The following is a 14,930-nucleotide window of genomic DNA, read 5'->3' as shown; positions in this document are numbered from 1 at the left end:
TAACATTTGTGTTCTACTCTCTTAGTTATGTTTTTCATGTGTTGCAAGCCTTAAAATATCTTGTTCTCAGCATATTAACAAAGAAATTCCAACCCCCTTCCTTCTTGAATTCAAGAGAACCCATAATATAGTCCTACCTAGGAAGGAAGCATTTCCTATGTTCCTATGTTCCTAAGCTTCATCTTATAATAGTTTTTTAAAAGTCTTTATAATATCCTGGCTATTATTTTATTCAGAACTTAAAAGGAGAAAATAGAGATGGATAAATTAAAGATATCAGTCTGTCTGAGGCCTGCTGTCTACTATGGGGGTAGTAGAATGAAATGAAGACGGAAAAAGTAAGCAATAAATGTGTAAACATGGTTTTATGAAATTAAAATCTGGCAAAGGTCTAATTAGTATGTAATTGCTTTAACGCATTTAATCTTTAGAAGGTCCTAAGCCTTAGTCCTAGATACATTAATATTAAATGCGTATATGAGTTGTTGATACTTCAAAGCTTTAAATTTGAGGACATTTTTCTCCGCTTTGTTAAAAATATGTTCTGTTCTTGTACAACTTTTTGAAAATCTGTTGAGCAGGCTTCCCTGATGTATCTGTGAAAGTATCATGGTAAACACCTTAGATTGCTAGGGCTCATGGGTGTGTTGCCTCGTGTAGATTCCAAAGAGCCTTGATCTGACAGCACAGATGACACAGATCTCCAGAGCAGCATGCTCACAGTGCCTAGTTTTGAGCTCTTGAGCCAACTTCCCTTCTTCTGAACTAACATTACAGTACCAGTCAATGGTTGGTGCTGGTCTGCTGTCCATACCCACAAGGTTTTTTTTGTGTTGTCCGTTGTGTTTCTTTGCCTCTTGCAGCTTATGCAAATAATGCATAGGCACAGCTCATTTTTGCAAGTTGTGGGACTTAGCTTACATCAATGGAGTGACTCAGTCCTTTTGCATATGCAGGTGCAGCCTTTATAAAACCCTCTCCACTTTCCTTGTAGGCAGCATGGCGCTTCTTGTACTAGCACCTTCAGTGACCTCCCCGCTTGTGCACCACAGGACCATAGTGTGGTCCCTGACGTTTGTAAAACCCCTCAGAACGGAACCGACATGCGGCACGCCGTGGCGCTAACACACCCTTGCCCCGGAAGACCAGAGCCTAGTTCCTACGTTTTTTCCATACTCAGAATTCTAGGAGAAAAATCAGCCAGGGGTAGCTGTTTACGTTAAAAAAAACTTTTTTGGATTGGTAGAAATTTTCAGATAAATTTAACCCATGGTCCAGGAAACCTCTCCCACGGTTCTTAATTTTTGGTGAATATAATAGTATTTTGAGTTTGTAATAAATTTGTCAGGTTTCCTCACATGGGGGAGGATTAAAGGTATAACTGTAGTTTATTTTTGTTCTGTTACATTTGTAACCTTAAAAGCAAGTGAAAGGTTACAGGTTCCTTGAAGTAGAGCCAATTCTATCTGTATCACAGATGAAGAAGGTGACATAGAATGCATTGTCAGGCTCATGCTGTCCCTCAGAGCATAAATTGAAAGGAGTCTTACTTTTCTTCTTTGAAAACATGCTGGATTCTGTGTGTTCATTTTCTAACCAGATGGATTTCGTGAAACACCTATTTATGTGAAAGGAAGATAATGTGCTGCATTTACATTTCTTAAATCAAGATTTAAAAATCTGTCTGAATTGGCTGCTTTATATCTCTTATGGTTGGGGTTATGTTTTCAGGGATAAGAACAGGCAAAAGTCCTCAGTATACCTATGAAGTTTTCATGAGAAGCATATATGTAACGTATGCAGTTACTATATATAGTTACCCCTAGCAACACTGGACAAAATCTTTCTGGTAATGAGTGATAAAGGTATGTAGTATGAAAGAATAACTTTTGAAAACATTTAAAAAAACTGTACACTTCAGAGGAGCTGTGGTGGAATTTTTAAGTCAATGAGAAAATTTTAGTACTATGTGAATTCTGTTTTTGTGTAAACTGTGTAGCTGTTCTCTCTCCTACAAATTTTGTTTTTTATCGTATGCAATCTCTGTCCCTCTTTTGCTCTCATAAATTGTTTATCCTGGGCAAGTGGTTCTCAACGCAAGGGTGATTTTGCCCTCCAGTGGACATTTGGCAATGTTTGGAGGTATTTTTTGTTATTATTAACTGAGAAGAGGGGGTAGGAGTTACTACTGGCATCTGGTAGGCAGAGGCCAAGGCTACACAACAAAAAATTATCCAGCCTAAAATGTCAGTATTGCCGAGGTTGAGAACCCTGTTCTAGGTGTTTCTGAATAAGAGGCCTGAATCAAGATTCCGTATTTCCAATTGTTTTTTGACTTAGATATAGATAATCTTTATACCAAGTCTGAGAATTAATCTACCTTCCCTATGAGTTAAAGTATAATGTGTAATTAAAAAATCTGTTATCTCATTGTTTCATCTGTGACTGAAAAACCAGTGAAAATGTCCACAAAGTAGCAAGAAGAAAACGGGTAGGTAGGTATTTTAGTAGGTAGGTATTTTACGACACCAAAACTGATACATTCCTCTTCTATATGAGATATATGTAAGTAACAATATGTTAGATGAGTTGAGACATGCAAAGCTCCATCCCATGAGTGTTCCCTCTACAGAAGAGGAGAGGAGGGGTCAGATAATGAACCTGGCGTTTCGTCTTGGCAGTCAGCGAGCGAGACTTGGTTTTACTGCAAAGGGGAACTAACAAATACGAATACCGACCGTATCAGCTGCCATGAGCACTTTACATATGTTGTGTCATGTTTTAAGATCAGTGACCCACAAGGTAATTATTTATCTCCATTTTGTAGTCAGGGAAACAAATTCAGAGAGGTTAAATGTGGCTGAGTCAGAAGTAGAATGCAGGTCTATGACTCCAAAGCCCACATTGTTTCCACTGTATCATTCTGCCCTCGAAGAGGGGTTTTACGAGTGTTTTGTTCTCCTTAGGTTTTCCTTGAGGATGTTCTAGGTAGATTTCATAGAAAGCCAACATCCTTGATTTTCACTCTGAAGAATCGTGGTGTTTCTAATAACGAGATTAAGGATGAAGACAAACACTGTTAAAACACTCAGACACACACTTTGTTCAGCCAAGAGGTCCTAATCCATGTTGGCGTGAATGGAGACGGGTTAAATGCTGTTTATTGCCGTGAATTGCTATGGATCACTTCCTTCTTTTGCAGAAGGTGCCTAGTAGTGGAGTTTGAACTGCCTGTTGTGTAGATTGTGCTTTTGTCTTTCTGTGATGCCAAGTACACTTCATGTGCTATCTTTCGCCGCCAGAATTCCTCCCTGTAAGGGTGTGAATGAGGAAACCCAAAAGGCTCTGGACCGCTCTCTCCTTGATTGCACTTTCCGATTGCAAGGTAGAAATAACCGCACGTGGGTGGCAGAGCTAGTGTTCGCAAATTGCCCACTTAATGGCACTTCTACCAGGGAGCAAGGTGAGATGCTTCACACATTTTGTCTTTGCATCTCTCTTTTTTTTTTTTTTCATATTGATAGCTATTAATCCTCTTTTCTTTTCTTTTTTTTTTTTTAATCCTGTAGGGCCATCCCGGCATGTTTATCTGACATACGAAAACCTGCTGTCCGAACCAGTTGGTGGTAGAAAAGTTGTTGAAATGTTCCTTAATGACTGGAATAGCATTGCACGATTATATGAGTGTGTGTTGGAATTCGCACGTTCTCTACCAGGTACGTGCGATAATCTTCCTTTTGTCGGGGGGGAAGCCCCCCCTTCCTTTTTTTAACTGAAGAAGTAAAAGATGCACATCATAAAAAAAAAAAAAATTCTTTTTTTTTTTTTCAGGAGAATATCTAATGAAAAAATAAGTTTCCCTTTTACCTCAGGCTTTTATTTCCTTCCCCCAGTTTCTGAGTTCTCGACTCAGTTTCTTAGGTATCCAGAAATCGTTACTCCTAGCTATACCGCATTATAGTAATAGGTAGTATTTAGTGAGAGTTTACTACATGCCATATGATGTAATAAACAGTTTGCTTGTGTTGACCCATTTAATCCTTGCAGTCACCCTGTGAGGTAGGTCATTTATTATTCCTCATTTCACGAATGAAGGAAACAAGTCACAGAGACTGAGAAGCTTGCTGAAGGTCGCATAGCTAGTGAAGGGTAGAGCTGCAAGTGGAGCTTCCTGACCATTGTGCTGTACACTGCCTCAGTATCTCTCTGCCCTGCCCTGCCCCCCTCGTTTCCAAATGGAAATGGAAGCCCACCATCCATGCCGTTGCTTTCCTTGTTTTATTTTCAATTCTTCTGTAACGAAATCACATATTTAGAGCTCTCAGCCTGTCTGGGCATATGATACTGCCACCATGTGTGTTTTAAAGTTTTGCGAGTTATCTTAATCTCCCTTTTGCTTCTTCTCTCTCTAGACATACCTGCGCATCTAAATATTTTCTCGGAAGTTCGTGTTTATAATTATCGAAAACTTATCTTGTGTTATGGAACCACCAAAGGAAGCTCAGTAAGTCTGTGAATTTATTAAAACTGAAGTTCCTCTCCTAAATCTTCTAAATTTTTTTTTCATGTTTATTCATTTTTGAGAGAGCAGGGGAGGGGCAGAGAGACAGAGAGAGAGAGAGAGAGAGAGAGAGAGACATAGAATCCGAAGCCGGCTCCAGGCTCTGAGCTGTCAGCACAGAGCCTGACGCGGGGCTAGAACCCACAAACCGTGAGATCATGACTTGAGCCGAAGTCAGATGCTTAACCGACTGAGCCACCCAGGTGCCCCATCTCCTAAATCTTCTAAAAAGCAAGAATTCCAAAACTATGAAAACTACCTTGAAATAATTGAGGACTCAAATAAATATTGGGGATAAAAATGATAAACTTTAAGTACTTTGGTGATATTTAATATATTGTAATGTTTAACTCTTTAAAATCAAAAGCAAAAATTATGACCTCTTTGATGGGGTATATAATCTTGATGAGTTTTGGACAAGGTAATGTACTTTTCGGGTTTGTATTTGTTTTCTTCACGGATTTCAAATCTGGTTAGCAGCAGGATCACTTTAATGAAAGATTATGAATGGTTTTGAACAATACAGTATGTCTCTGCTTTTGGTCACATGACTATCAACATTATTTGGTCCTGTCTCAGTCTTGAAGGTATTCCCTGTAATCTCTTATTTCCTTATTTTCTTCCCACCCCATATGTAAAGTCCTAGAAATTTCGCATAAAAATTCAGCCAGCTGGCTTCTTTCAGGACTCTTCTACATCAAGTAATATCAGAAATTCCTTGAGTGTTTTAAAATCTATTAACTGAAGGCATCTGTGTTGGAGGTGGCTTCCTTTCCCTTTACGACAGTGCTCACCCAGAGGGTGACTTTTCTTCAGTCCGAGATAAGAAACACCCCATGATGGTTTTTAAATAAAATTTAATCCAAATTGTCTTCTTTAGCACCTTCTCTTTCTGTTTTATTTAGTGGAAGTGGGCTAATACATAGTCTGCAAATGTACCGGCCCATAGTACCAGTACATCTGGAGTTCACAGAGTCCAGCCTTCTGGCTGGCTTTCCAAAAAGACCTCATGTAGATCTTTGGCGTTTTGCCTTACTGTTGAAACATTGTTTTTTTCTTCTGCTGGAATCTGTTACTTTCTCAGTTTCTGAAACCTGTAATCTCTTTGATTTAGATTAGTATCCAGTGGAATTCCATACATCAGAAATTTCACATCTCTTTGGGAACTGTTGGTCCAAACTCAGGTTGCAGTAACTGTCACAATACCATTCTCCATCAGCTTCAAGAAATGTTCAACAAAACACCGAATGTGGTTCAGTTATTACAGGTAATTAAGTTTACTTTCTGTGTGAAAATAAGAGTCAGTGTCAGGGTCTCATGTAAGACCCCTCAAAAAATCGTGTGGTCTTGTCTTCAGTGACAAGGATGTGTATTTTTGTCTTTTATATATTTCATTCTTCTTGGGGAATTTTCTTTTGATTCAAAGTAGATGCAGTGATATAATTTGCATTCTCTTCAAGGGAACGTTGTATGGAACGTGCCAGAAAGACATTGTCTCACTTATGACCATAAGAGATTCTGAGGCTTTAGCATTTGTATGGAAACTGGTTGCTCTCATTGTGTCTCTTTTAGGTACTCTTTGATACTCAGGCTCCGTTAAATGCCATCAACAAACTCCCCACTGTGCCGATGTTGGGCTTGACCCAGAGAACCAATACTGCTTACCAGTGCTTCTCCATCCTGCCACAGTCATCCACCCACATCAGACTGGCCTTCAGGAACATGTATTGCATTGATATTTACTGCCGGAGCCGAGGCGTGGTGGCAATACGGGATGGTGCCTATAGTCTTTTTGACAATAGCAAGTTAGTTGAAGGTTTTTATCCTGCACCCGGACTAAAGGTAACCGACTTCGGTATTATAGCATGAGTAAACATAGACATCGCTAAAACAGTTGCTTTGAGGGGGAAATAATGGGGAAAAGCAACAAATTCCTGCTTAAAGTTAATAAGCAGCTGTGTTAGTTCGTCATCTCTGCAACTTCATTCTGAAGGAGCAGGAAGTTCTCATGTGCCTATGTGTATGAGATGATAAATTCTCCTTTCCTTGTAATGAGTAAGGTGGACGGTAGGGCAGAGAGTCCCGTTTGCTAGTTGGAACTTCAAGGAACTTCAGCAATGTCTTTATCCTTGATTATTGAGAAGGTTTGATTCATCAGTTCAACCATGAGGGTTTTTTTGTTTGTTTGTTTTTAATGTAGGATCCTGGGCCACAATATCTGCAGATTCTGGTATAATAGCTCAATTGTATGTGCTTCTAGTTTAGAGTCAGATGGTTCCAAATGGCTTGTTTTGAAAATTAGTCCCTTGCAACCCACTCTTGCCATTTTCCTGTTCTGTTTTCAGCTCTTATATGAGGATTCTCTTGGTATTTACATCCCTGTCCCTAAATGAAATGCTTACATTGCTGTTCGTGGACTTCTTGGTTTGAGGGCGTTATCTGATTCTCACAATGGAAGATGAGGATTTAATTCTTTTTTAATTTGTATATGCTCCTTCTTCCTTCCAGGCTGCTCCCAGTATACCTTCTTTCTTTCCTCCTATCCTTGCAATGTGGCTAGGCAGCAATTTTGATTAGATAATTTTTCAGTGTTGTCATTATTATAAATATGTAAACGCTGTCCACCAAGCTTACTATGATTACTTTTCCTTTCTTGTTCAACATTTTATTTTCCTGGGAATTATTAATTTGCTTTTTTTTTTCTTAGCTTTCTCTGTACTTATCACTAACTCAACCTTAGAGTCTCTCCCATGTATGTAACTTTCCCCTCCGCGCATTCATATATCAGCTACCTCACTGGTTTCATCTTGAAGAAATCTCGTCTATAATCCTCTGACCTCCAATCTGGAATCGTAGTGCTCCAGACCTGTTGCACAGTTTTGATTCAGGAATCTGTAGAGGGATAGTGAAGAGGGAGAGAGAGTCCTTTACTTCTCTCTTGTGTTGCATGCCTTGTGGCTTTGCACCGCAGGTCTTTTTCTTGGTTTACTCCATTGTTTTCGTAGAAAACCTCCTACATAGTTTCCTGGGAGAAGGTACGTGGGAGGTTAATTTGAGACCTTGTGTGCCTAAAAACATCTTTAGTTTACCCTCATCTGATTGAGAGAATGGCTAAGTGTAGAATTTGAGATTATAATCATTTTCTGTGAGAATTTTGAAGACATTGCTCCATTGTCTTCTAACTTCCGTTGTGACCACTGAAGTATTTAATCTCATTCCAGTTCTTGAACCTTATGTAATTAAGTGGGCTCTTTCACTCTGGAAACCCACATCCTTTTGCTCTGGGAGTTGCCTTGTATCATTTCTCAATTCTTCTTTGTTTTCTCTGTTAGCTCTTTCTGGAACCCCTACTATTCGGATTGGTATCCTGGACTTTTCCTCTAGTTTTCTTATCTTCCCTGTTTTTGTCTCTTTATTTTTGGAAGATTTCCTCATGTTTTCTTTCAAGCTTTCTATTTTTGATAATTTTTTTGTGATCTTTTAAAAAATTCCCAGGAGTTCTCTATTGTTTCTAAATAGTCATTAAATGTTCATCTTATGATACCTTGTTGTAAATGGCTATCTTATCTTCTTGTACCTCTTTTCTTCCTACATACTTTCCATTTCATCCACCTTGCTTTTTTGTTCTTCTGATCTCTTTCATATTGGTGATTCTTAACTCACTGCTCGTATTTATTTGTTTATTTAAATGTTTATTTTTGAGAGAGTGCACGCATGTGCAAGCAAGGGAGGGGCAGAGGGAAAGAGAGAATCCCAAGCAGGCTCTGTGCTGTTAGTGCAGAGCCCGACACAGGGAGGGCTCCATCACACGAACAATGAGATCATGACCTGAGCCAAAATTGAGTCAGATGTTTAACTGAATGAGCCACCCAGGTGCCCCCTTGCTGTTCTTATTTAAAGGTGAGACTTGCTGACTGTGGTTTTCACTGCAGGATCACCTGCTTGGGCCATTTCTTTGGCTAACTCCCAGTGTCAGTAGATTTAGGTCTTTCTGTTGGGCCAGTGGGAGTGCCAGGGGAGGAGTATTCAAGTCTCTGCATAGATGGGATGCATCTGGCCCCCAGTTTCTGGCAAGTCAAATAAGAGAAGGAGAATACTATTTTCAACATTCAGTATGTAAGCTTTAATCTTCATTGTTTTTTTAAAGTAATCTCCACCCCCAGCGTGGGGCTCAAACTCACGACTCTGAGATCAAGAGTCACATGCTCTTCCGAGTGAGCCCACCAGACCCCCCGTGGTCTTCATTTTTAATATGGCGCTCCTCTCAATTGGCGCCGGAACCCCCCTAGTCAGAGACTCTCCACCAGAGTGGTAGAGGTCAGCCTCACCCAGTGAGCCTGACAGAGGTTCTGGGAGGCTTTCCATGTCGCCTAAAAAGACTTTCGGGCAGTCCTATTTTTAGTCTCACTTTTCATCCCCCCTTCCAGAGGTGTCTAGTGCTGCCGGTTCCTACATGTCTTGGGGATCTGGACAGAAATAGCTTTGCTTCTTGGCTTTCCCCACTGCTCGCTTTAGGCTACAACTTCCTCACATCAGATAGTTTAGTTACCACTCAGCCATCTGCTCTGCAGCCTCCAGAATTCATGGCTATTTTTCTCTTCTCTCGTTCTGTCTTTGTGACTTAATGCTTGAAAAAAAGTTTTAGGACTTTCAGTGGGTTACTCGGAAAAGATAAAATGTGCATTGTCAATCCATCATCTTTTATTAGATATCAGACAGCATACTTTGAAAAGCTTTCTAGTGATCCTGATAAGCTTTTGATCTATGTTTTTGAAGATTGGGAAGGTGGAGCGTATTAAAAGGAAGAGAATGCTTGAGATGCAAAGTCTGGTCGCCTTGCTGAAATTTTGATGAAATACACCATAAAACAAGATTGTCCCACTCTTGGTGGTTCAAGATTTCAGTCGCGTTAAGATAAAAAGAGGAAAGATGGCTTGGTTTCTGTATTCAGTTTTCTTCTGTCATATTTTCTAGCTCAGAAGGTAGAGAACTCTTACCAAATAGGACATTTCACAAAGTCACTGAAGTGATTTATATGGCCAACATACAACTTTTCTCTTTTTTCCTGTGTTTCTGATTCAGAAGTTAACAAGAAAATACTTGGACCTGGTGTGGGGAGGTACCAGGGTATACTTCTTTCTTCAACTTTGTACTTGCACGATACTTCTTGAGAGGACTTTTAACTTAGATGTTATTTCCTCATTTTCCCTGCCTTCCTTCAAAATTATCAATATGTCTTCCAGTTTGTCCTGGAAGTGGCCACGTATCAAACTTACCTTTCAGAGTTGGGCATGGTGTATTTGTTTGTGTTAAAATAATCTAAATGATTAAACATATCTTACTAAAGGTAGGTAAAATAATCTGAATTCTACCTGTTTATATCCATAGACATTCCTGAATATGTTTGTTGACAGCAATCAGGATGCTCGAAGAAGGTCTGTAAACGAGGATGATAATCCCCCTTCTCCCATAGGGGAGATATGATGGATTCTTTAATCTCACAGCTCCAGCCACCACCCCAGCAACAGGTGATGTCTAGCTGAAATTACAAATGGTATCACATTTGCCTAACTTCACGGCTTCTACGGGTGTCTGGGCTTCTCTGTTGAAAGGCAAGGAGGTCCTTGGTGGGCCCAAGATGTCCAGGACGTCCATATGAAAAAATAGAGACAGAGGGAGAGGAAGAAGCTTCTAGTAATGGCAAGTGAATTAGTACCATTCTAGTAATGGCAAGTGAATTAGCTCTAACCTCAGACTTAAAATGCTGTGAGGTGATCACCCATGTGATCACAAAGAGGATGATATCCAGCTGGCCAGTAAGCACAGAAAGGGTGTTCCACATCGTTTGGCATCACAGAAATACAGCTTGAAAGCACAGTGAGAGAATACTCCACACCCACAAAAATGGCTTGGAGGAGAAAACTGACAATTCTTGCCAACATTAGGTATTAGCAGTGACGGAAACTCACTTACTAGTAGAGGGTGCATAAAATGGTACAGCTCCCTTGTAGTGGTGTTTAGAAGTGCTCCAGGGTGTTAAATGTGAACATTACGCTTACCTCTGACTTAACAATTCTACTCTTAGGGGTATGAGCAACAGAAATGCCCCAGAAAACACAAGAATATCCATATCAGCCTGATTTATCTAAAACTTGTAAGCTACCCAAGTATCAAACAGCAGAATGAGTGAATGAGTTGGGGTATACTAATGCAATGGGATACTTTACAGAAATAAAAAAACAAACTTCCTGCTGCATGCAACAGCATGACGAATTTTGCCGACATAATGTTGAACAGAAGAAGCCAGACACTAATGAGTACATTCAGTATTGATGTAAAATGTGAAAAGAGGCAAAATCAAGCTTGAGTGACAGAGGTCAGAATAGTGCCTACCTTTGGGAAGGTGCTAAAGACTTGGGAGGTGTATGAGGGAGGCCTCCGGGGCACGGGGAGCGTTCTTCAGTGTCTCGATCCATGTGGCAGTTACAGTTGTAAAAATCCATCAGACCGTGAGTTTGTTAGGATGTGTGTACTTGACTATATGTGATTTGTAACTCAAATAAAAAACCGGATTAGGAAGAATTACGTCGTCCTAGGCTTTTCTTTGCTGGAGATGAAGGTAAAGGTGAGTAGAGATAGGCTGAACTACCATGTTTCACTGCCTTTAAATCTCCACCAAATGGGAGTTGCACTGTGTTTTATGATCTGCCAGAAACAACACTGCCAGTTTCGCTATGCCATGCCATGAATTGAAAGACACACCCTGATTTCAGAGATGTGAAAACGTGGAGGGGAAGAAAATCTTAGAATCGGTGAAATGGTAGATCACTGATACAGATAAATCTGTGATATGGTAGATAAGATGAGCAAAAAACATTTTGAGGGATATAAGCAAGGGTATTACAAGGTCAGGAGTGAGATTCTTGCTGTGTTTTAAACATTTTGAAAGTCAGAGAGTTATTAAATTTCTGAATTATTGTGTATTTTGCACATTTTCATATCATGTTTCCTGTTTTGTAACCAGTGAAATGTGTAAATGTTAACACTTGAGCTGTAGGCTGTGTGCTGTATGTACTATATAATCTACTTGGGTGGCCGTTTGACCAGCGTTTACTTGTTTTCTTTTCAGCCATTTCCCAAGCAGCCAGGGTCATCAGGCGCTTATCCTCTTACTTCGCCCCCTACATCTTACCACAGCACAGTTAATCAGTCTCCCTCTATGATGCACACACAGTCTCCAGGTAAGGTGTTACCTGTGCTCTTGTCATGTTCAACTTTCACATCCAGAATACGCACACGCACACACCACACATGTAGCCTTGACTTCAGAAACAACTCCTTATCTCTGGCTAAAGATTGGCCATTTGTTCCTTATGGCAGGATTGTGAAATCTGTGTTCACGATTCAGGTTTGAATTAAGTGGAGATATTGTCACCCAGAGCCAGGCTCACGGCACAGCTCCAAGAAGTGCTAATCACAATATGATCTATGTCAGAGGCCAACAAACGAAGGCCCTGGGCCAAGTCCTGCCCGTCACCTGTTTTTGTAGTTTTGTTGGAACCCAGCTACACCCATTCGTGCAGTGTCGAGGCTGCTTTCCTGCTGTGCTGGAACCCCTCACAGAAAAAGTTGGCCAAGCCCTGGTATGTGAGACGTGCCCCTCAGAGGGGGGCACAGCCTGCTCATCCAATCAAAATGGCTCTGTTGGCAGCCCCATGAAGTGCGCTGTGAAATTGTTTGAGGATGCCGAATTTTTACTTGCAACTGAACGATCTGTTAGTGTTGCTTGAGTTCTTGCCCTGTGCCAGTGCTGTGTGGTGCTGGGGATTCAGCAGTGAGCCAGACACCGGCCCCACTCTCCAGCTCATCATCCAGCATGGAAGATAGGTATCACATTTCTTGGGTAGATGATCCCTTATGTGCTCATTAGAGGTGCTGGGACTACAGATGAGGATTTGGAAGTTACTGTCCTGTCGTCTAAGGTCACCGAAGGCTGAGTTCGGTGGGTGAGTGCAGACCCTGACGAGTACTGGCAGCTGCTTCCCAGGAGCAGGAGCCTGAGAAGATGCTGCCAGGGAGCAAGGAGAAAAACAGGAGACATGAGCATAGAACCCAAGGGGGAGTGTGTTTCTAGAAGATGAGTGAGGTTTTATATAAAAGGAAGTAGAAATAATTTTGAAGTAATTCTAGAAGCAGACAGGTATATAGAATTTGCTGTGTGCCAGGCCATGTTCTAAGCACTTCATCCATTTAATCCCCACAGCAAACCCACAGCTAACTATCTAAGTATGACACTTAAAGGTTAGTCGAGTTGATGAACGTATTTACTGAATGTAAGGCACTACATTACGTGTAGAACATAAAAAATATGAAATTCTCTCACGCAGTAGAGAATTTAAAACCTGCTGGTACGGAGGATAGTTATGGTAATGTAGCAAGTATTTCAGTGTTGAATTTATTTATAGTTTTGGTAGCATGGTTCCCCCTTTCCTGATCCTCAGTTGAAACCAGTCCTGTGGTAAATCCCATCTTTAAGCTTCTGGCTCTCAGTTTTTTAATATCTGCCATCTAGACCTCTCCCCTGAACTCAAGTCCTGTATCTCCCAGCTGTCTAGTCAGCATGTCCTTGTAGATGTCTAGACAGTGGCTGAGACTTGAACTCCTAACACCCGCCCCTGCCCCCACCCTATCTCCGGAAATGGCAGCCCCTTCCTTCTCGCCGCTTGGCCAGAGCTGTTAGAGTCGTGCCCGACCCCTCTTCCTCGTGCACCCACTTGAGCAGTTACCGGTCACTGTCCGCTCTGTACTCAGAATTTATCCAGACTCTAACCGCTTTTCACTTCCTCAGCCTCCGCCCTCGCCCAAGCCATTAACCGTCTTTCACTCGGATTATTAATGTGGCCTCTAACTGGTTTCCCTGCCCTTGCCCTACAGTCTTATTTTCCACACAACGCCTAGAGTGATCCTTTGGAAACAGAAGCTAGTTTATGACTCCTTTGCTCCAAACTTTGCAGTGGTTTCCTGTCTCATTCAGGGTAAACCCTGTGTCCTTAGAGTGGGCCTACAAGCCCCCGTGTGATCTGGGGACACCCCCCACAGCCACCTCTCTGTCCTCATCTCCTCCCACTGACCCTGTGCACCCACTGATCAGCCACACTGGCCTCCTCCCTGGTATTTATGCTCCTGCCTCTGGGGCCTCTGTACTAGCTCTTCTTTTTGCCTGGAATACCTTATCCCCTGGGTATCTTCATGCCTTACCCTTCAGTTTCTTTGTGACAAGGCCCACATGCTCTCAGAGCGGTCTTCTCGGGTTGCTTTATATCAACAATAGCACCCACCTCCGCCACTACATGAAATTGCCCCCTTTCCTTGCCCTGTTTTTCTCCATAGTTTTTATCACTGACATATATTGGTTTGTCTTTCTCATTTTACTAGAATATAAGCTCCGTGAGGGCAGGAATTTTTGTCTCTTGTGAACTGCTGCATCCCCAGTGCCTACAACAGTGCTTGGCGTGAAATTGACATTCATGCCCACGTGCTGAATGAATGAGCCAATAAAAAAAAGTACACTGGATATTTTTGTAGAACTCAGTCAATATAAGGGCTAGAATTTGGGCCCCAGGGAATTGATCTCTCTCTCTCTCTCTCTCTCTCTCTCTCTCTCTCTCTGTCTCTCTCTCTGTCTCTCTGTCTCTCTGTCTCTCTCTCGTTCGATAACAAATCATTCCAGATTTTCTTTATGCTATTTATGGGAGCTTTACTACTTATTTCTTTAGTCTGTTGAGAGAGTCTTAACTTGAGGTCCTCGGCCAGGACATAATATGTGTCCTGCAAGATCATCTATAATTATTTTCCTTCATTAGGGAATCTGCATGCCGCCAGCTCCCCCAGTGGGGCTTTGAGAGCCCCTTCACCAGCGTCATTTGTTCCAACTCCTCCCCCATCCTCGCATGGAATCTCAATAGGACCAGGGGCCAGTTTTGCTAGTCCACATGGTGAGTCTGTACATGGAAATCGCGATAGCATAAGAGTTTGACGTGAAAGTCGTTGTTTTGTTAAATAAATTATTTTCGTATTGCAAAAGTAGCACTCTGTTTATTGGGGAAATGGCAAAAGAATGAATTTGTCCTAATCCCACCACGCAGACACCTACCAGTTGGCCTCTCTGCTTTGAACCCTCTGTCTCTCTCTCCCTCGCCCTGCCTTGCTCTTCCCGTCACGCACCCCCTGCTTGCCTGCCTGCTTGCATCTCTGTTGCCCTCCACCTGTCTGCTTGTCTCTCCCCTCAGACACCTCCCCCGATAGTTGGGACTGTACCATATGTATTGAGACTTGGATTTTCTAACTTTTTAACTAAAAATAATCTATT

General features: G+C 41.5%; 1 protein-coding gene and 1 long non-coding RNA gene across 2 annotated transcripts in view; one reads left to right on the top strand and one right to left on the bottom strand.

The window, feature by feature from the left end:
• The window catches only part of LOC122477636, a 58,079-nt gene that overhangs the window by 26,399 nt on the left and 16,750 nt on the right, over window positions 1-14,930 (bottom strand). The window lies entirely within an intron of this gene.
• The window catches only part of MED14 (mediator complex subunit 14), a 65,533-nt gene that overhangs the window by 39,339 nt on the left and 11,264 nt on the right, over window positions 1-14,930 (top strand). The window contains 9 exon segments of the mRNA XM_043570869.1: window positions 3,303-3,463; window positions 3,570-3,716; window positions 4,413-4,504; window positions 5,676-5,828; window positions 6,134-6,403; window positions 9,950-10,031; window positions 10,034-10,089; window positions 11,691-11,802; window positions 14,425-14,556. Of these exon segments, the coding sequence (XP_043426804.1) occupies window positions 3,303-3,463; window positions 3,570-3,716; window positions 4,413-4,504; window positions 5,676-5,828; window positions 6,134-6,403; window positions 9,950-10,031; window positions 10,034-10,089; window positions 11,691-11,802; window positions 14,425-14,556 (1,205 nt within the window).

The sequence above is a fragment of the Prionailurus bengalensis genome, chromosome X (assembly GCF_016509475.1).
Source record: "Prionailurus bengalensis isolate Pbe53 chromosome X, Fcat_Pben_1.1_paternal_pri, whole genome shotgun sequence".
Taxonomy (NCBI): domain Eukaryota; kingdom Metazoa; phylum Chordata; class Mammalia; order Carnivora; family Felidae; genus Prionailurus; species Prionailurus bengalensis.
The sequence above is the reverse complement of the archived record's forward strand: the minus strand, read 5'-3'. Positions and strand labels throughout refer to the sequence as shown.